Below are 23,317 nucleotides of genomic sequence, written 5' to 3'. Positions count from 1 at the left end.
AATCTCTGACTGGGGTGTTGCATGTATTATCTGGCAAACCTGAGCATATTAAACTCTTGTGGATGCGCGATAGGTCCCAAAGCCAGATAAATGAAAGATCTAATAAAACATTTTCATGATAAATTAGTTTGCCCTGGTCTGCAATTGAGGGTTCTCTAAGGTTAGTTTGAGGGTGCTTAGCACCCTCAAGCACCCCCGTAGAACCGGGCCTGTCAGGCTGCATAGAGGGGACTGTTGCATTGTTTCATATTACTTCAGATTGTTCTGCTCCAGGTGAAGTTTCAGCACAAAAACGGAAAGGCAGTGTTTTTTCCCCTTCTGCTCTAGTGTGCTTAGGGGCTGCTGTGCCTTGTTAAAACTGTAACTGTTACAGTACTGTTAGGAATGTTGCCTATATGCCTACATAAAATACAGCCTATTGCAACAGTTATTGCTAGGAGAAGAAATTAGATTGGCTATAAGCGATTTCGGATTTGTGCTTAAAATCTGACGGTATGGTTCGGGCAGGGTAGGGTAGGGTCGGGCCACACGGTCTCGGGGTCGGGTTCGGGTTTCATTTTAAGACCTGTGAAGATCTCTAAAGGGACAGAGAGGCTCCGGCGCCGGGGATGCGATGCAGACGCTTGCTGATGTCTGTTTCGTGATGTGTGTGGCGTCTGAATAACTGCCCGGAGTGTTTGAGTCACTGATCCGAGCTGACAATCCAGAGAGAACTGTGCGCCTGGCAATGCAGGGACTACCAAATGCTTATCAAACATCCATTTGGAGCTACTGGAAAATTCAGAAGGGTCCTCTTCTAAAACATGGGGGCTTCTTCTGTGCGATGGAAAAACAAATGAAAACGGCATTTGCATTACATCTTATATAATGCTATTTGCATTTTGCAGATGTGTCGAGTGACATTTCACATTTTATCAGACAATAGTGCAAATGCGTAAAATTAATTGGATATGTTGATGGTAGAGCGTTCGGGAATACGTGATAAGGGCAACTTTGCTTTTTTAAAATGAAGAGGGAATCAAAAGAGAAACTTTAATGTGGCGTTACAGTGCTCCGTAAGAATGTCGATGAAGGTGAACTTGAGCTGCATCGATAGTTTGTCCCGAGGTAACCACTGCCTCGCCGTCAGAAGCACGTCTCCCGGGGTATCGGCTACCCTCGCCGGCTTACTCATCTTCACCACCGTGGCTGATATCATTGGAAATCTACTTGTCATCTTGTCCGTGTACAGAAACAAGAAACTGAGGAATGCAGGTGTGGAAACCCCGAAACTGTAATGTCATACTGTAGAGCTAATTTTATTTACTTTTTATAAGAAATTTCACTGAACTTGCATATGATGCGTATGTATAAAACATCCATACAAATATTCACTTATTAAAGTTAAAGCAGCATTGCGTTATTATGTGTTGCCTGAAGTTGCTTCCAGCTGTTGGTTTCAGTTTGGCATGGATAATTTTTTTCTCATTTGATAATAGTTAATAATTACACTGTTACAGACAGAGAGCAAATTGGCCACAGAATGCAGAATGTGAGTTTAAAGGAGTAGTTGACCCAAAAATGAAAATTCTCTCATCATTTACTCACCCCATGCCTTCTCAGAAGTGTATGACTTTCTTTCTTTAAACACAAATGAAGAAATTTAGAAAAATGTCTCAGCTCTGTTGGTCTATTCACTGCAAGTGAATGGTGGCCAGAACTTTGAAGCTCCAAAAAGCACATTAAGGCAGCATTAAAGTGATCCATACAACTCCAGTGGTTAAATCCATATCTTCAGAAGCGATATGATAAGTGTGGGTGAAAACTGATCAATATTTAAGTCCTTTTTTTACAATAAATGTTCACTTTCAAATTTTTTTTCTTTTCTTTTTGACGATTCACATTCTTTGTCCATTTCACCACCTACTGGGCAGGGAGGAGAATTTATAGTAAAAAAAGTACTCAAATATCGATCTGTTTCTCACCTATAATATAGCTTCTGAAGCTATGGATTTAACCACTGGAGTTTTATGGAATACTTTTATGCTGCCTTTATGTGCTTTTTGGAGCTTCAAATTCTGGTCACCATTCACTTGTAACAAATGGAACATAGCTAAGATATTTCTCAAAATCTTTGTGTTTAGCAGAAGAGAGAAAGTCATACATATCTGGGATGGCATGAGGGTGAGTAAATGATGAGATAATTTAAATTTTTGGATGAACTATTCCTTGATGTCAAAACATAGCTAACATGCTTTTTTTCCTATGTTTTGATGTGCCTTTTTTATTTTTATTTTTTTACAGAATTACATAACAGAAACACCAGCAAATCATGTCCTGTTGTACTGTGCAACAAAACAAGATGTGAGGTGTTGAATATTTTTTTTTATTATTATTATTTTTTATTTTTTTATGTTTCAAGACAAAGTAACCCAAGGCATGATAGTACCACCTGTACCATTTTCTTCAACTGAAAATGGTATAGTGCTAATCCATTCTTGAAATAAAGCCTGGCGTCAGCTAACAGATACATTTGACAGAATTCAGTTTGTCTTCTTCCAACTCACTTTAAAGAGCTTCACTTTAAATGGCAGGCAGTGTGATGAAGAATAATTACCAGATGTGTGAGACTATTATAGGGTAACAAGACACACACATGCACACTGTTAAATGACCTATTGCTTGTTGCATTATCTCCTATTTTTCTTTTCCCTTTTCAGTCTGGTATAAGTGAGAAAGAAGGGAGAGCGAGAAGGAGAGATGTGTTTATTGATTTTAATGCTGTAGATAAGGTTTTGGTTAGGGTTTTTTTTTCACATAGTTGGGCTCTGCTAAGCTGTTGGTATGTTATAATGGACATGATCATTGAGGAGAGCAGAGTGAAACTGAGGAGAGCCTCTGTGCTGATGATGCATTCCATCAGAGTTGAAAGCCCATCATCAGACCCCAGTGTGCTGTTTATAAGTGTTGAAAGCATTATGGGGCATGGGAAATTCTCCTGAGCATGTGATGTGGAAGAAATCATCATAATCCTGAGTCTGATGGCTAGAATGCTGTAAAAAAAAAAGAGAGGCATGCGATCTGCTTGTGCAATTTTGCTTGTGCTTATTTAAAAAAAAAAAAAAAAAAAATCTATTTATGGGCTTTAAATGCCTTTAAGGGCAGGACAAGTAGAGAGAGACAGGAGACCATTGGGGAAAGAGAGGAGGAATGGTATCAGGACATAACACTGGCTTTTTATGCGTTGTGAATGTGCACTACCCACTTTGCCACAGCTCAGACACAATTTTTGTGATTGTTGATATAAATTTTATAACCCTGTGCTGAAAACTGAAATGTTATTTGGGTGGTAAGGATTTTGGTTCTCAGTGGTTGTTCTGGACCATATTAACATGTGGGGACCAGTGTGCTTTTAGGAGTGCAATTACTGTATGTTATACCTTAAAGGTTCTATATAAAAGAAGACCAAAAATTGACCAACTAAAATTAACCAAGAGAGTATTTAAAAAATAATTGATCAATAACCATAAATAAGTGCTCATGACAAATGTTTGAATCAATACACTCGAAACTATTGGGGGGGTTGCCTGCACACTGCTCTAAGCTTGCCATGATGATGACATTAGAATGACAAATGCAGTAAAGTGATACGCATAAACAAAAAAGTGGTCCGATTTGATTGGCTGCATTGTGCAGCGAGTGAATGACTGGCATTAATGACTCACAGATTTATATGCTTGTTGGTTCATACATTAAAGCATGACAAACATACACATACAAAATATTTTTCCTAATTTTCACATTTTATATTTTACTTTATTCCTTCTATTTTTCCTGTATTGCCTTTTTCAAACAGTTTGATATTTGGTACAGTTGAATTTTGTATAGCATTTCAGCTGGACAGATATCTTGTGATACAGGTTTGCATAAAACGTGGCAAATCACAGTCTTTACATTGTTACTTATTTCGACAGAGCTTATTATTATTATTATTATTATTATTATTATTATTAGAGCTTATTTTTGAGCGAACTATCCCTTTAAAGGAATATTTTGCTACAAGTTAAGCTCAGTCGACAGCATATGCTGCCTTACGTTGAGTACCACAAATATTTATTTGAACTTGTCCATCTTTTTCATTAAAAAAAGCAAAAATCTGGGTTACAGTGAGGCACTTACAAAGTATCCTTAACCTTTAAAATACTCACTGTTTCAAACGTATAGCCACAAGACATAAACAATATGTGTGTTAACATGATTTTAGTGTGATAAAATGGCTTGCTTACCTTAAGTTATATCCAATTTTACAACTTTGTTGCCATGACGACATAATGCTGTAAGCCCTAAAACGACCATAAAAATGGCAATTTAAACAACTTTACAGCTCCAATAATTCATGAGTTTTAGCAGAATAATTAAAGTGCTTTTATAAAATTATAAGCTTCACATTTCTGCCTTTAAACCCTCCAAAAATTGGCTCCATTTACTTCCATTGTAAGTGCTTCGCTGTATAACCTACATTTTTGCTTTTTTTTTTTTTTTTTTTTAGAAAAGGAGGGACGAGTCAAAATAATTTTTTATCGTAATCAGTACTATGCCACGAGTGCTGTTGACTGAGCTAAACTTGAACTGAACCCAGAATATTCCTTTAAGCTGAACTGAAGTACATCGTTAGAGCTGTCAGGTCCAAATGTGCAGAGCAGAAGCCGAAGCTTTCACCAATCTTCAGGGGTTATTTCCAAATACTGTCAAACAAGGACATTTCATGTTAATAATGTTAAGAATTTTAAAAACAAAAACTGTTAACTACACAGATTAATGAATGTGTGTGAAAGATAAATGCTTATTATGTGATTACACGCAGTATGGCCTGCAGTCTATGCAACTGGTGGACTCACATTGGCAGACAAAAAAAAAAAAAAAAAAAAAGAGTATTATGTATATATTCAACCTTTTAAAAACCTTTTGTTTATTTATTTATTTTTAGACAATTTACAAAACCTGAGAGAAGAAAATATTAAATAGTCTTAGCTTGTTGACACGTGGGTGTTGCCCCGTCTGTTCTTAATATTCTTTTTGTTGTGGTAATTTCATGTCAAACTGAACTACCTGCAACAAAGAATGAAAGAAGAATCCGATCCTGCTACATTCCTTTCATCTCCTCTGTCCCTCGTATCCTTGCAGCTCAAGCTATTTCCACAGCTGTCAAGGAGTGTTATATGGTTGTGCAGGTTCTGGCAACCTGGGTTGGTGTAATCAATGCTTCCCATCCTCGGGCCCATATTCAGACTGGAGTGCTGACTGATAGCTCCTTAATACCCAGAATCAGTTGGTGTTCCCTTAAGCTGTCTAGGATATTCGTGGCACATATTAGATCTTCCTAAGTCAAGCACTTCAACCTGTCCAAATCATTTATCTAGTAATCATTACCAGTTCTGATTCTGACTCAGAGATCTGTGTGCAGTGCAGAACCCCTATAAGGCACTCTAGGTCAGGACCACCAGGACTATAAGAAAGGATACTTAATGTAATTAAGCTTTTTAATTTTTTACTTTTTTAATGAGTGGTAAAACAACCAACAATAGCTTACTGCAGCATCTTTTTATAGCAAATATGATCTCATTTTTAAGGGGGCTGAGATGAAAGACATGGGGAATGTCCCCATGTGTTCTATAATTGGACATAAGTGTCACAGGGGAGGCAAATCACACTGCTGCATTACAATGTCTCCATTAAAGCAGTGGCACCAGCAGACTGTTAGCGCATCCATTATGCCTCACTTGAAATAGCAGCAGAGTTTGGCATTGGCACACACTCATTTCTGCTGTTGGACAGATGGATGAAAACGGATGCATACAGTGAGAGAAGAAAAATAACTTTTTTTTTATTGCATTTTCAAAAAATGTATTCTCTTCTCTTCATTTTAGACTGAAGCAGGTAGATGCTCTTATATGGACATTTCTGACATGTATGGGTTTGCTTTTCGCTGAAACATGCTAACCTAAAAAAAAAAACAAAACAAAAACACTTCATGTGGTAACATCTAAATTAACTGGTTTTATTCAAGTAAAAAATATTACATGACAGCAATCAGTGAATCAACCTGAATACATCAGATTACACCATCAAAACAAATTAAGGATTAGATCTAATGGAAATGGCTCCTTAAGGTAAACAATTTTCCACTTCTTAGTGTTGACTGGAATGAGACTGGTTGAGATGAAACATTACTGTAATGTGGGTCTTTGCACTGGTAATGTTTTCTTGCTTGAGCTTTGCCCTCAGGCACAACTGTCTGACCTGCTGCACTGAACGCCACTCTCTTATTGGACATTCTGTTTGTCAGACAATTTTAACATCTAATAAAGCACCATGATTTTTTAGATCAGCTAAAACAGACTTTTGGACATGGACAGACAAAACATTGTCATTCTCTTTTTCTCTTTCATGAACATGCATAAACACTCAGATGCAGAATGGAGTTAGTAACCAAGCATGCATGTTTGAGCCCTAAAAAGACCTTTTTATATTGCCAATGCATTGTAGCCTACACCGATCAAATCCCAGGAGATCAGCAGTTACAGAAATACTCAAACCAGCCCGTCTGGCACCAACAATCATGCCACGGTCGAAATCACTGAGATAATATTTTTCCCCCCATTCTGATGGTTAATGTGAACATTAACTGAAGATCCTGACCTGTATCTGCGTGATTTTATGCACTGCTGCCACACAATTGGCTGATTATACAATCACATGGATGATTGTTGGTGCCAGATGGGCTGGTTTGTGTATTTCTGTAACTGCTGATCTCCTGAGATTTTCACACACAACAGTCTCTAGAGTTTACTCAGAATGGTGGCAAAAACAAAAAATATCCAGTGAGCAGCAGTTCTGTGGACAGAAATGCCTTGTTGATGAGAGAGGTCAACAGAGAATGGCCAGACTGATTCGAACTGACAAAGTCTACTGTAACAGATAACCATTCTGTACAACTGTGGTGAGAAGAATATAATCTCAGAATGCTATTCTGAGATGTGGGTTGGTGCTGTTTTGGCGGCACGAGGGGGACCTACACAATATTAGGCAGGTGGTTTTAAAGTTGTGGCTGATCGGTGTATATACAGTACATGCATAATTCCACACACAAAATAATTCAAATTAAACTCATTTAGTGATATGCTAGGTAGTAGTGTTGTCAGAAGTACCGGTACTTCGGTACCAAGTCGATACTAAAATAAAAAAGATGTAAAGATACCAGTGTTTCTGCAATACCGGTAGTACCGACTCTATCCGGTACAGCGCACAGTACGACTGACACACGTCGGATTTAAAATGCACACAGGCTTATTTTGAACCTGTGCTCTGTTACTCCTTTTACACTAAAATGGAAAATGTATCAAATTAAAATCGTGAATTGTCCTGGTGTGATTTATGAAACTGCTAATGGCTGCAATCTTATTTTATACTTTGAATGCATAAATCCGACAACTCAAACACTGGAAACGCAACAGACATTGAGAATCATTCACATTGTATGAGATGACAGAGCAGCACGCATCCACTGTGAACCACGCAGCACATATAAACTACATATTTATATAATTAAATCACAGCATTTGCGCTTTAATCTCAACTCAAACTTTATTTATATAACATTTAAAACAACAGAGTTGACCAAAGTGCTTCACAGTAATACAATTTAAAACATAACATTTGGGTTGATGCTGGGGGAGTTTAGGTTTGGCCGCTGCAGCACCCCCAGCACCCCTACTTTCCGTGGCTATGTACAAATGTATCTAGGTGCTTTGTGTGTGACTGACAGGAGCTTTGGTCAGAGTGTTTGGGGTTGGTGAAGGAGCCAGTATCTCATGATCCTTATAATCCAAAAAGAATTAAACAGAAGACGAATAGCAGCTTTTAATGTTTCGCACATATAATCATGGACATCAAAAAGAGAGAGATGAGATGTGCAGAGGTATAATAGGCCTGTGCATTAAAGGAAGCTTTTAAAATTCTTTTATTATCAGGCAATTCCAACATAGATTCTCCAGACAAGCAGAGCCAGAATATCCATTAAATGCATTTATCAGAACACTATTCTGAGTTCAGCCAGAAACCATCCTTACAGCTTCACTATATAATTCACTGATAAGAGATAACATCTGGCTCAGAGAGGTACTGCAGGAAAGTTAACAGGTAATTGCATTTTTAATTGCCTCTGCAGAAACTGCAGCTTTCTTGCATTTCTCCAAACATCTAACAGGTTAATTTACAAAAGATAAAATCCTAGTTTTCAGCTTTGTGGTTCCATCTCTGTCCACAAGACATCTTTAACCATATACACTTCCAGTATTTTAATGAGGCAGATTTTATTAAATTGGCGTCCTGGTCTTCAACTGAAAAATACTGACTAAAAGATTTTAAGGTTTGCCTGTTAATGTTGCATATCATGTTCTTAAGATCATCTTAACTTTTTTCAAAACCAGCACGTAGATTGCTCCTTATTAAGCAGAACCTAAAAGGATAGGTCACCCAAACATTCTGTCATCATCCTCAACCTCATATCATTCCAAACCCTTATCACATTCTTTCTTCTGTAGAAAAACAAAAAGGAGTTGTTAGACAGAAGGATACTTTCATTAACCGTTCACTTTCATTGCATATTTGGTGACTAATGGCGGATTTGTACTTCTGCGTCGAACCTATGGTGTAGGCTACGCATAGCTATGGCGGTTACGGCATAGCCTACATCGTAGCCTGACGCGCACCTCTTCAAAAAATGTAACTGCGCGTCACATCGACATAGACCACAACAGCTGTGATTGGTCCATTTTAACCAGAGACAACCCCCAGGCTGATAACAAGGATATCTGTGGTAGAGTCACATTTTATCCAAGTTTATTTGAATATCTATGCATTATATTACATTGTATTTAGACTCAGGACTATTAAAGAATTTTCCAATTTGGGAGCATCTGCTGTTTTGTTTTTTTTTTCATTCTGAAACATGACAAAAAATATCTGTTTACAGCTTATAAACTTTAAAAGCTTTTTTCTCCATGCCTTTACTTGATATTAATTTGATAAGTGAGTGAAATAATATGTTTTGTATTCTACTCACAAAATTTCTGATCAGCACGATGATTTGATCGTATGTTTGACAGTATGTGTACAGTAAATAATCATATTTCATAAGTTCTGGAAACGGAACACTTCTAATTTGTCAGCAAATTAAAAAGAACCTGCCTACAAGCATTGTAAACTCTTAAAAATGACACCCATTTTGTGTTATTCAGGTGAGTATAGTTATTAATTCATTTGATGATTCCTTTTTCAGCACTGAACATCAAAAGTATGCCAAAATATGTATGTACTATTATTTAAGCGACTCTTACTATTAAGAGAGTAAGCATACAGTAATTTCCTCATTTATTTTCTGCCTGCAATACAGGAAACATGTATAATAAATAATATGCATATTTTTAAAAATATTGTAGCATTAATATTTTGATGCTAAAATAATTTAATAACTACTTTTGAATCCAAAAATGACATTAGCTGTGTCCCAAATGACACACTATGCACTTACAAAATATACTATGCACTCAGCCATGTAGTGCATGAATTTGCAAAGTGTAGTATCGTCCCAAAGGGAACACAAAGTTTTTTTTTTACTACACGGAAGCATTCACCGTTTAACAGCTGACAGAAGTGACGTTTCAAGCGCACGTTATGTGTTGCCGCTAGCTTTAGCGCATTAGCCAACCTCAGTTCAACACTTGTATCTTAAACAACGTACATATTCACACAGCTTGGGGTGATGGTAAAGCATTCAACTTACATTTGTAAGGTGCTGCATCCACTGAAGCTTTGCTAGCTGCTACATTCTTCATTATTTACAACTGTTTTTTTAGATGAGCAGCGCAGCCAGGTAACTCCACCCCTTCCGCTATGTACAGCAAGCATAAAGTGTCCAACATTCCACACTCCATTTTGACAGTTGAAAAAGTGCTTCATCCGGGTACTTAAAGTACACTTCCTTTTGCTGCATTTTCAGTGTTAACATACAGCTCGCACTCCAAAATGGCGTAGAATGGTGCAGAAGTGTGCGGTTTGGGATGCACCTATTTCTAGCATTGCTTTTGTTTATGTATGAAACATATAGTTATATTTTTTGGCTGTGTACTCGCAGAACTATAAATGCAAACCAATATGTTGGCCACTACGTGGAGCCTACGTCGTAGGTTCGACGCTGAAGTATAAATCAGCCTTAAAGCAATGCTCCGGGTTCAGTATAAGTTTACAGCTATTATGTTACAGTTATGTTACAGTATAACAACTTTACAGCTCAAATTGTACACAAGTTTTAACAGGAGAATTATTGTGTGCTTTGATAAAATTATAAGTTTCACATTTCTGTGTTTAAACCCTTCAAAAATTGGAAACATTCACTTTCATTGTCCCCATTCACTTCCTTTGTAAGTGCCTGACTGTAACCTTGATTCTTGCTTTTTTTAAAGAAAAGGAGGGATGAATCTAAATACATTTTTGTGGTACTCAACATTATGCCACAAATGCTGTCAATTGAGCTTAACTTGAACTTAACCCAGAACATTCCTTTAAGACTGTCATTCTGCCTAACACCTTTTGTGTTCTGCATAAAAGAGAAATTCATACTATTTTGGAACAACAGAGGTTTAATTTTTGGGTGAACTATCCATTTAAGTATGGCATTGTTATGGGAGCTGTCAGACCCAGAGGTGATGAACTAAGGCCAAAACTTTCACCAATATCTCAAAGTTTGTCTCCCCTACCTTATGATCTATCCTATTGTCTGTCGTGTAAAATCAGGCCTATCATGCACAGACTGCAGAGAATCATTTAAACACTTTGTTTCCCTTCTTTGTGAGGTTTTGTTTGTATTCTGTTTTATATTTTTAATAAAGCCTAGTTCTTTGCCTTCCTGCATCTTGGGTTCTTCCTCAAATTCTGTGATGGACTTTTTATTTTAGTTTATTTTAAATAAATAAATAAATAAAAAATATTGTTGTGCAATACAGTAAAAAAGCTATAATGTTATGATAATGAGAATCATCACTGAAAACAATTGGAATTGTTAAAGCAAAACTTGTCCAAAAAAATGTAACAATGCAAAAAAATCATGACTATGACCATCTTCTTGCAGGTTTTGAGAATCGTCTGAATATAGTTAAAACATATCTTTGCAATAATCAAGATGCAATAATATATGGGGAAGAAAGGAGAAAGATCTGTTAAAGTTGCACGTAATGGACTAACGTGGTCCGAGGCTACAAACATTGATAGTCTACCTACTACTGTGATGATGCATTTTGGGAAACTTGCAGCAGAGATTATGTATGTGCTACTAAAGTTCTACTTAATATTTTGGAAAACCCAGCCTAAAATATTGTTTCTGTAAGCAAACAAGAATGTGAGCTAATGAAGCTGTAAGTTGAAGGTAACAAAGATGATCTGTAATCTATTTTGGGCTTTCCCAGGCAGTGCAAAGACTGCAATGCATGCATTTCTGAAGCCAAAACATTGTCAGATGTAACACACCAGATACTTGGCTTTTACCAAGTCTAATGGCCAGGCTGATAGTTTGTAAACACATTCAATGTTAGATTGAGAGGTGCAATAATTTCAAAGAGGTGTCGATTTGATCTCCTGAGTTGGCAAAGCAACTGTCTATCACCCCATCTGCTTGTGTGGCCAACTCTCTTTGTGTGTGTTAAAGTCAACATGAAACAGCATTTGCAACTAATGTTTACAGTATGTCCTTAGTGTGACTTATTTTTAAGTGAAACAGAATTTAACTGGAAAGAAAATGTATGGAAGACTTGATTTTATCCATCTGAATTTGATTGGATGGTGAAAAGCGGGCTATTCTCCTGCTTAATCTGTCAGCACCCATTTTTGAGCAGGCTTTTAGATTGGGACATGGAGGCTGAAGCTCAAGTTCACCCTTGATGGCATCTTGGCATCTCAGTGGTAACATTTCTTGCTATTATTGCTGTAACCTTTATTACTTAAACATTAACCTGTATTACATTAAAATAAATTACTGTGTTAAATATGGCAAGATTTTAGAAAGGTTTAATTAACTACAATGCTAGCCTAAAACAATGCCTAAGTAGCTATATACAGTATGTTAGCTTTTTGATTATATGATAAAATTGCCGTGGCCTGTAGGTGATGTCAGCCAAAAAGGAAAGTTGTTTCAGAGGCAGAGCAAGATGTTACATTTCGATCAAAGGTTACAATGACAAACTTAGTTTCACTGCAGTGCACTGCAAAAGTTTTCTCTGAAAAATACTATTTGCTCTGGTGGTTGCTGGGGCATTTTCTTTCATCAGCTTGCTCGGTAATGTCTGCTCTTGGCCATAACACATAGTTATGTGTCTTTATTAAGGTGGTCGTAGCCAAATCAGGCACTTGCACACATCGCTATCTTAGGTCATTAGTTTAAATAAATCCACACATAGCTGGGCTGAGTCGCTAGTTAAATAAGCTCTGGGCTTTCCTGGTCTATATACAAATTATGAGCCATTTAGGCTTTTCGGCCAAGCAGGCCCAGGCACACATATAGAATTAGTTAATTAGCGTTATGCCATTCGGCCAAGTAGGCCAAGGCACACCTAGCTAGGATACTGGCTCTTCAGAGCAGCAGCAGTACACAAGTCTTGGCAGTAGATCTTCTTGTGAGGGGGGTTGTGTTTGTGTTATGCATTTGTGCAGCTTCCCTGCTTTGTTTGGGGATTGTATTTATGTCTAATTGAGCAGCATGTCATACATGCTAGATGCAGCATGTCTTGTGTGTTCTAATTGTGCAGCAGCATGTCCCAGCAGTACTTGCGATGCAGCAATAGAGTAGAAGATCTAGTCCAACAAGTCCATACTAAAACTTTCCAAAAGTTGTCATGACTGAAATAGAGTCAATTTGGATTTCATGTTGACTTTAAAGACTTTTTGTTGAGATCCTTCAAAATATTGCCATTTCACATGACTCACACACACAGCTCTCCAAATCTATCATTCAAGCCTGCAGAATATATTTTCTTGTGTAGAGTCTGTATCATGAAATTTGTTAGAGAGGGAACCAAATACATAGTTCAATACAGGATAATCATGTGGATTTATAGTGATCCGCAGGCAGCTATTCCATCCCAGGAACTGTCCTGAACTGAACCACAGACAAAATAAATCCTGTTCTCTCTCTCTCTCGTTTTCTCTCACTCTCTGTCTGTCTATCCCTAAAGAGCAAGCAGAGGCAACACATGATAAATGAGCCCCTTGTGAAATCATCCCGTCATTATTGCTGTGTCTTTATGTCCCTCAACCTTGACAAGAAACTAAAAACCAAAGTCCTTCCTGCATTCGAGCTGGAGGAAAGTGATAAAGGAAAGGTCTCATATTCATACAGTATCTCTCATGATGAACTGTGCCATTGTTCGATGTTGATGTAGAGTTCCCTAAAGAATTGCTGCATGATGGTACCCTTACCATTGGCCATGTGACTATGATTCTCTGACAGCTGTGCAGGTTCATCCAGACATAAAGTATAGCAACTGACGACAAGTAGGCACAACCAGAGATGACATCTTTGTCCGCCAACAGCACTGACTCCCCATAGAAATGTCATTTTGAATGTCAGTGCAAAGGACCTACAGCACAGTGACCTGTGGCTGTTTGAAAGAATTTGGATACTGCTGAGCTTAGGAACTTAGCCTACAGGAGAGTACCAGACTACTGAGGCATTCGAATTGAATTGATTATTTTTCTAACTGAAAGTGTTTCAGTAGAAAAAGTAGTGCAACCTTGCCGTTTTGCTTTTACCTAAATAATAAACCAGTCATCTTGGAAATTGTTTAAATATGATCACCTAAGTTATATAAACATCATATAATCAGAACTTTTGCATTTGTGTGATTTTAACCTTAAAAAAGTTTTTGTATCATGGAGGATACAAACATTTAAGAGGCTTGGGATAGGAGTAATGAGTGAGTTGGTCACATTTTTGAAAAGGGGGTCCCTCCAAAAACTAAGGTCATGTGACATTGTATACAGTGCATTCAGAAAGTATTCAGACCCTTTAATATTTTTCACATTTTGTTATGTTGCAGCCTTATGCTAAAATGCTTTAAATTATTTTTTTCACATCAATCTACACTCCATAACCCATAATGACAAAGCAAAAAACTGATTTTTGATAACTTTGCAATTTTATTAAAAAGAAAAAACTTAAATATCACGTTGACATAAGTATTCAGACCCTTAACGCAGTACTTAGTTGAAGCAACTTTGGCAGCGATTACAGCCTCAAGTCTTTTTGAGTATGATACGACAAGCTTTGCACACCTGGATTTGGAGATTTTCTGCCATTCTTCTCTACAGATCTGTGCCTTGACACAATCTATTCAATGTTATTTTCATGATTTCCACAAGCTGTAAAATAAACAAATTAAATAAAATAAAAAATGGAAATGTGTTATGTGGGTCTTAATGTGTTGGAAAATAGCAATTAATTAACTTTCAAAGATACCTTTTTATTCTAGCCCTTTTTAGGGTTCAGGATAAAATGGGTAATTATAGCCCTTTAATATAATTCTTTTAAATACAAATTTATAACAATCACAAAACCTATTATAAGTAGCCTAGTGGTGTGAAAAAACTCATGATGATGTCAACTGATCATACAAAATTCAATTGCTAATTACTTCAGAAACCATATTTTATTATTTAAGGGGGTCCTTGTGGTACATCAATATGATACGTCTCAATGTTTCAGGGTCGAGCCTACCATCCCTACTTGCTTGCTGCTTCTCAGCGATGGTGGTTGTTAAAGAACAAAGCCATTCAGTGATGTGATTTGCTGGGGTTAGATATAATTTTGCCATCCACTTTCCCACGAATGGCTCTGGTGTAGATAATAACTTTCAACATAGAGGGCTGAAGCAGCCGTTTTTGTCCTGTGTGTGAAGCTTTGGGTTATTGGACATGTGCTAGACTAATGGCAGGAGAGGGTGAACTTGTCAAAGCACACTTCCTGCAAGCTGTGACAAATGTTTGACAGGCTGAGACTACTCAAAATGCCACCATAGGTTTGAAGGAAATGTTCAGATGCATTTTTCATGCTGCTAAAGGTTACAAGTTGATGAAAGAAAGGTGCAGACTTTAGGCTTGTTTGGGATGACATTAGTGTTTGTGTGTGTGTGTGTGTGTGTGCATGCATGCATGCGTGTTTATTTGTAACCAGCATTTAAACAGGGCATTATGCTTAAATAAAAATTGCTACTAAAGTGGAGTTGTGAAAGATTGAAACAAAGGATTAGTTTACCAATTTCTTTTTTTTTTTTTAATTAATCATAATTGACTCACCCTCATTTTGTTTCAAAGCCATATTACTTTCTTATGCAGAACACATGCAGAGATGTTTTTTTTTTTTCATACCTTTTTCTCCCCAATTTGGAATGCCCAATTCCTAATGCACTCTAAGTCCTTGTGGTGGTGTAGTGACTCGCCTCAATCCGGGTGGCGGAGGACGAATCTCAGTTGCCTCCACGTCTGAGACGTCAATCCACGCATCTTACCACGTGGCTTGTTGAGTGCATTAGCATGGAGACATAGCGCATGTGGAGGCTTCACGCCATCCACGCACAACTCACCACATCCCACTGAGAGCAAACCACATTATAGCAACCACGAGGAGGTTACCCCATGTGACTCTACCCTCCCTAGCAACCAGGCAAATTTGGTTGCTTAGGAGACCTGGCTGGAGTCACTCAACACACCCTGGGATTTGAACTCGCAAACTCCAGGGGTGGTAGTCAGCGTCTTTACTCACTGAGCTACCCAGGCCCCCATAAGGAGATGTTTTAATGAATATGCAAATATATTTAAAGTCTTCTGAAGGCATACAATAGGTTTTGGTGACGAACAACCCTAAATTTAAATAAACTTGACGTCCGTTGCACGTTCATGAGTGCTATGAGAGAAGCTTGTTCACAGTGGCTCGTGTGTTCACATGAGAACCTACATTGTTTTTAGCACTACACGATGCAGGTTGTCACGTGAACATGTTTGGAACAACATGAGGATGAGTACATTATGACAGAATTTTCATCTTTAGGGGAACTGTCCCAGGCCCGGTTCCAGATCAAAATCACTGAGGGTGCTTCTGAAAATAGTAGGGGTGCTCTGTATAAAGTGGAGATGTATTGTGATTACAATTTTTTTTATAATGTATATTATAAAAAATAGTATGTATAAATAATTATGTATAAATGCTACTAAACAACATAAATTATACATATATACTTTTATATATGCTGCGCCTGCAGATTAGGACATACTGATTTGCAAAATCATGCACGTTTATAAATTGATGCAGGGATTTTTGTGTTTGTTGGGATTCAAGGAAATCTGCTTGCCAATTTACAGTATTAGTCTTACATATTCAATTGAGCAGGGGTGTGCAATTATTTTGGTACAGGGGCCACATCAGCTGTTAAGTAGAACATTGAAGAGAGAAGATAAAAAGTTCTGCATATTTGTATTTTTTAAGCCCAGAAGTAGAAGTGCACTCAATGAATGATGCACAATTTTCTGAAGTGTACACTGACTGATTGGACCATTCTGTGATTACTTTAAGTTTTGCTGCTAATTTTCTATCATGTGTTAGTAAAACTGAATAAAGGCTGAATAAAATTGTTTATTTTACCATACTTCAATTCAGTGGTAATTTAGTATTCAATTTAACACTCTACATCAGTCTGGTTTAACAGTAAAATAAAATATTAGGAAATGATAGATTCTTAAAGCTTATTTTAATGTTTGCCTCAAAGTGGATAAAGTTGTTTTATTCTCAAAACATTATCAACCCATTTACACACTCATGGGTCATGGTCATGTTTGGCATCCCATTCAGCACACAACTGAATAAAACAAGCTGCATGACACTGAGAAATGATTACTGCCAGAGTAACATATGCATACTAATATGCATTATTTTCACAAATAACAAACATATTCCTCTTTCACTTGGTTTTGCTCACGTGTCCCCTCCCTGTGCGAATGATGCGAAGATCTATTGGGATTTTACTAAAGATCATCACTGAAAAGGTTTGCTCGCAGACTTGCCACTAAACAGCACACACAGCCTCACGAATGGACACGGAGTGGCTGCATCACACTTTTCTTTTAGCTTAATATTGCACTATTGAGCGCCAAAAGTTACATTTTTTTTCGAAGAGGAGAAAGCGTGCGCACTCGCATGCATGGTTGCCAGCTTGCATAAATTAAGTATGACATAAGGTGAAATATTTCCAATTTGTGCAAGTATAAATCTCTGACTGGGGTGTTGAATCTATTATCTGGCAACCGTGAGCATATTAAAAGCTTGTGGATGTACATTAGGTCCCAAAGCCAGATAAATGAAAGATCTAACAAAAAATGTTCATGATAAATCGACCCGCGGGCAGTAGTTTGCCCTGGTCTGCAATTGAGGGTGCTCTAAGGTTCGTTTCGGGTGCTTAGCACCCTCAAGCACCCCTGTAGAACCGGGCCTGAACTGTCCCTTTAACGTCAATCTGCTGTTTGTTGTGAAAGGAACAGACTGTGAAAAGTGTTCTTCAACCACTTAGAAAATAATCATATAACAAGGTCTAACCCACAAATGGTATTACAGACCTCCAAGGATGTGGGTCAACTGGGAGTGAAGTTTTCTCTCTTATTAACTCTTTACAGTGTGTGACTCAATCTTAATTTGTCATAACACTTGACATGACTAGAAGTCACTGGTGTTACATGAACAATAAAGACTTATATATGATTTGATATGATCATGATATGATATGATCAGGTTGCAGGTCTGATGTGATTTGAAAGTATGTTTAAATCTGGCTGTGAATGTGACCTGGCACATAATTTTCTCAGCTCCTGCTGTCGTGCAAGATGGAGACTGCATGTTTTGAGTGTGATGGGAGTGTTCATGGATTTCAAAAATATAAACAAAACAACTGTGACCTGATCAGTGGTGCGGAGGGTCAAAAAATAAAGTTCAGAAATGAGTGCCATTACAGTTCAGTGAAAGGACTGTAAATGGGTTTATGGGGGCAGCTCAAATCAGAAATACATATTTGCACAGACACATTGGGGTCGTTTTAGAGGAGACAGATGTGTTGAAAGTCTTGAAAGTTTTTGAGAGGGAACATGAGGCTAAATTTCCGAGCTTTTAAAAACAGCTAGACAGACTGGCAGTGAAGCATTTTTTCTTATCTTTAGTATTTTGAACAGTGTAAGGAGACCAAATGTAAGCCAGCAGGGATAAGTTATTACAGTGCCTTCCTAATCGAATTATAAATTAGGTACCAGTGTCTGTATTCTATCAGTTCATGCATACACATACATATACACTCAATCTCTCCTCATGTACAATCACACACAGTCTGTTCCCTCTTTTCCCTTAGAAATGCAGATAACGGCTCTCATTTTCCTTCTATTTGCTAATAACACAGTGGAGAAAAAAAAAATCAGTGAAGTCAGTGCTCTCTCTTGTAATTTTTATTTTTATTTCCTCAATTACATTCAAATATGTTACATTTGCAGTGCCAAAGCATTTGCTGATTAGCTGTTGAAAATTAAATAATTAACTTGTGAAATAACAGAATGACTATTTGCTCTTATTTCAATTAGCCTCTTTCTAAACTAAAACAGTGCAAAGTAATTAAATCAAAGAAGTAATGTACAATGATGTCTACAATTAAGGAGTATAAAAATAAGGGTGAAAACATTTTTAAATTGACAAAGAGTAATAGTAACAATGTATAAAAGTAAAAGTTTAGTGATAGAGACGAGGAGTCAAGGTTAATTAAGTTGCTCATATGGTAACAGGCAAAGGCATACTGTCCAGATAGCAGTCTTTTTGGTCCCCTAAAGGGACATTCACACTGACAGCGATTTGCAGCGACTGTAAGTCATTCATTTGCAATGAGAGTTGGTGATTTGAGGTGACATGAGCAACAGAGACATTGTTAATGCAACAAAGTTGAGCAGAGTTCAACTTAATGCAAATGCGTGTGATGCGGCAACTACCAACGGGATCTGCCTCATTATACAGTTGGGTGCAGTCAAGTAAGAACGCCTATAGCAATCAACAGTTCAGGCGACCTCCAGCAATTAAATCGCTGTCAGTATTAATGCCTCTTCATAGGTATTTTTTTTTTCTTTGTCAAATATGTAGTGTATGCAGTCAATAACGAAATGTAGCTGTAGATTTCATTACTGTGAGACTGAAATGCAGACACAACCAATTTCTTTTGCCAGACATATTTTCTAGCCATTTCTATTGGTAGGTTTTGTTCTCTTTAGTCAGTTTTCGTCAAGGTGACTTTTAATTTCTGCATGTACGAATAGCCTGCATTGTTTACTTTTGGTGGACTTTTTACCTGCTGGTTTATGCTGGTTAGCGCTGGTCTAGCTGGTGGACCAGCATAGCCATGTTGATCACCAGCAAAAAATGCTGGTTAACCAGCATGTTTAAAAAAACAAAATAAAAAATATTGATGTTTGCTGACCAAGAGAGTCTTAGTGGTCAAGCTAGGCACCAGCATACCAGCATCCAAAATCCAACATATACTAGTGACCAGCAATGCAGGTGTTTTCTAGGGTTGGAAAAGATAGAATTCCATATGAATTCCCACTTGAATCCCAGGGGCCCACAACTCCCAGAGGGGGTTCCCTCTCTCCCCTGTTGACGTTCGGGGAGGAGCACGCATCTAAATGCGTCAGTGGGAGATGCTGATATAAACACGGAGACGTTGCACAACAGTGAAAGCCATCCGTGTAGCGCATATTGATAGAATAACAGTCCACTCCACAAGACCCACCCACTACGGTGGATGACTGGTAGAGGGGTCCCATGGAACAGTGAGCCCATGGGCCCTGAGGTACCCTGCAAATACGTTATATAAATAATCAATCAATTCTGTCTCCTCTCTTTATCTCTCTCTCCCTGTATCTCCTTTCCTCACACTCTTTCTCTCATAGGTAATCTCTTTGTGGTGAGTCTTTCTGTTGCTGACCTGGTGGTGGCGCTGTACCCCTATCCTCTGGCTCTACTAGCTATCTTCCATAATGGCTGGACAATGGGTTCCCTGCACTGCCAGCTGAGCGGGTTCGTTATGGGACTGAGTGTGATTGGCTCAGTCTTCAACATCACAGCTATCGCCATTAACCGCTACTGCTACATTTGTCACAGTCTTCGCTACGACTGGCTCTATTCGCGCCGGAACACCTGTCTGTACCTGCTTCTCACCTGGCTGCTAACCGCTCTGGCCACCGTTCCCAACTTCCTAGTGGGTTCCCTAAGTTATGACCCACGTGTCTTCTCCTGCACGTTCACCCAGACAGCCAGCTCCTCCTACACTGTCTGTGTTGTGCTGATCCACTTCCTCGTTCCACTGGGCGTGGTTTCTTTTTGCTACCTTCGCATATGGACATTGGTGATTAGGGTCAAAGGTCGTGTGCGGCCCAGTCCGAGGGTCCGAGCGGCTGACCTGAGGAATTTCCTGATGATGTTTGTGGTATTTGTTCTTTTTGCCGTATGCTGGGCACCCCTGAACTTCATTGGGCTTGCCGTGGCTTTGAATCCTGCAAGAGTGGCACCAAATGTCCCAGAGTGGCTGTTTGTTTCCAGCTACTTCATGGCATATTTCAACAGCTGCCTGAATGCTGTTGTCTACGGGTTGCTCAACCGTAACTTCAGGCAAGAATACAAACAGATTCTCCGTGCTCTCTGTACCCCAAGAGCGCTGTTCACTGAAAGTTCCAGATACAATACTGAGGCCATAAAGAGCAAACAGTCTCCGGCAGCAACCAATAACAATGTGAAGGAGGCTTACCTGTAAAACAGAGTGACACACATTCTTTTCTAGTAAATCACTCACCACAAACAGATCTATCAATGAGATTAGCCAATCAGGGGGCAAAAAGCACTTATATGATCAACTTTGCTATGGTCCGTCTGGGGCCTGAATGACTAGGACAGGCTTAGAGATATTGGTTGTTGAATGAACATTTCTACACAAATCAATAATCGTGGAACAGTTGTCAGTCTTTTTCTATTAACATTTTTATTGATTCTTATGTGAAATGTGGAGTAAACAGAACATATACACACAGAATCAATTTAACTCCCATTATATCCTCATCCCCAACTCCACCCTACCCCTTAACAAATATCTCTGTGGTCAAAGCCTAAATTACATCATGCACACATATAAGCAAACAAACAAAAGAAAATATTTGAGAACATAAATATAAAAGTCAACAAACAAAGAGAAAAGAAAGAATTCCACAAAGAATAGAATTTACAATTACCACCACAATTCTGTTTCTCTCCACATGGTCCTCACTGAGAGCCCTCCAGAAAGGCCAAATACTTGTCCCATTTCTTACCATATGTGTCTATTTTGCCAAGCTGTTTATATGACATCTTTTCAAATGCCGCCACCCTACCCAATTCGGTAAACCATTCTTGAAATGAGGGAGCGCCAATTGATTTCCATCCTCTAAGAATTATCTGTCTGCCAATCATTACACTAGTTTGGACCCAGCTTTTTGTATATTTGTCACCTACTTTAATGACCGCCCCTTCACCCAATATAAATTGTCTGGGGCAAAATGAAATTTAAGTATCTAAAACCTCAGATCAAATTTTGGACTCTTACCCAGAATTCTTGAATCTTAGTGCAGAACCACAGAGCATGGGCTATGTTTCCATCCTCCAACTGACATCGCCAGCAGGTAGCTGTGTCTTTTAGACCAAGCCTAAACATTCTACAGGGAGTCCAGTAGAAACGATGCAAAATCTTAAACTGAATAAAGTTGTACCATTGCATCCCTAGACATTGTTTTAATATTTTTTTAAATCCTTTCCCACTCCCCATCCTCCAATACCAAGTTCAAATCTCTTTCCCATAACCTCTTAAGAGCAGTTAAGGCCCTGTCACCAAAACTCTGAATCAACAAGGAATAATACACTGATGCTTCATGACCGTTTCCAAAGGCTGTGAGCACCATACAGAGGGTGTCTGCAGCTTTAGGGGTATGTGTACTAACACCAAATTACTGTATATGGCGCAACTGTAAATACCTGAAAAATTGAGACCTAGAAATCCCAAATTGCTGGGTTATATTTTTAAATGATCTCAAAGCTTCACTTTCATAAAGGTCACCAAGTGTAGCAACACCCCTCTCAATCCATTCTTTCCAGCAAAAGGGGGACTTGTTAATACATAATTTGGGGTTCAACCATATACTTGAGGAAACATTTAGGCAAGTATCTGAATTGAACATGCGAGAAACCTTTGTCCATACTGAATGTAAATGTGAAATAATAGGATGTAGTAATGATAGAAAGACTTTGCAATAGTGAAATTGGGGCAAGGACTGCTTGATCAATGTTGTACCAGGGAGGAGCTCTCTTGGGTGGAAGAGACCAATGAGCCAGAGGTCATTTACCATTCCAAATTAAAGACTTAGATATACTATCAAATTGTTTAAAATAAGAAAGAGGAACTTCTAGAGGGAGAGACTGTAGTAGATAATTGAATTTGGGGATACAGTTCATTTTTATAATATTGACCTTCCCTGCCATAGACAGATGTAGTGAAGCCCACCTATCCATGAGATCCTTTTCATTAATGGGTCAAAATTCACTAACTAAACCTCTCAAATTTGCTGGAGATAAAATGCCTAAGTACCTAATGCCTTGCTTGGGCCATTGAAAGGCACCAGGTTGGAAAGCAGTGGCAGGGCAATATGCTGTCAGATCAATTCACCCTATATCCTGAAAATTTGGAGAAAAAATTAATAATTCTATGAAGGCTAGGCATAGATCTTTTTTTGGGTCAGAGACAAATAATAATATATCATCTGCGTAGAGTAGAAATTTATGCACCACACCTCCTGCTACAATGCCAGGAAAATCATCCTCATTTCTTATTACAGCTCCATTAGTTTGCACTGATGCTACCGGTTGTTTATAATGTAACTTAATCCACCCAATATACTGTAAGTGTTCCCAAACCTATACATTTCCAAAATATTAAAAAGATAGTCCCCATTCCACCCTATCAAACGCCTTCTCGGCGTCAAGTGAGATTGCAGCAATCAGGGTCTGATCATTCACTACTGACCACGTATTATTTATAAAACGTCTAATATTATCAGAAGAACTACGGCCATGTATAAAACCCACTTGATCTATATGTATAATTGATGTAATTACCCTGCTTAACCAATTAGCCAGAAT

At 38.2% G+C, this 23,317-nt stretch overlaps 1 protein-coding gene across 1 annotated transcript; it reads left to right on the top strand.

The window, feature by feature from the left end:
* Positions 1-1,061: 1,061 nt before the first annotated feature.
* On the top strand, positions 1,062-21,184 carry LOC127438890 (melatonin receptor type 1B-like). The gene is made up of 2 exons (XM_051694802.1): positions 1,062-1,254; positions 20,050-21,184. The coding sequence occupies exons 1-2, from the start codon at positions 1,062-1,064 to the stop codon at positions 20,907-20,909; spliced, it is 1,053 nt and encodes a 350-aa protein (XP_051550762.1). The 3' UTR covers positions 20,910-21,184.
* The last annotated feature ends 2,133 nt before the right edge of the window (positions 21,185-23,317 follow it).

Source organism: Myxocyprinus asiaticus, chromosome 4, assembly GCF_019703515.2.
Source record: "Myxocyprinus asiaticus isolate MX2 ecotype Aquarium Trade chromosome 4, UBuf_Myxa_2, whole genome shotgun sequence".
NCBI lineage: Eukaryota > Metazoa > Chordata > Actinopteri > Cypriniformes > Catostomidae > Myxocyprinus > Myxocyprinus asiaticus.
Note: the sequence above shows the minus strand (reverse complement) of the source record. Positions and strands in the feature narration are given on the sequence as shown.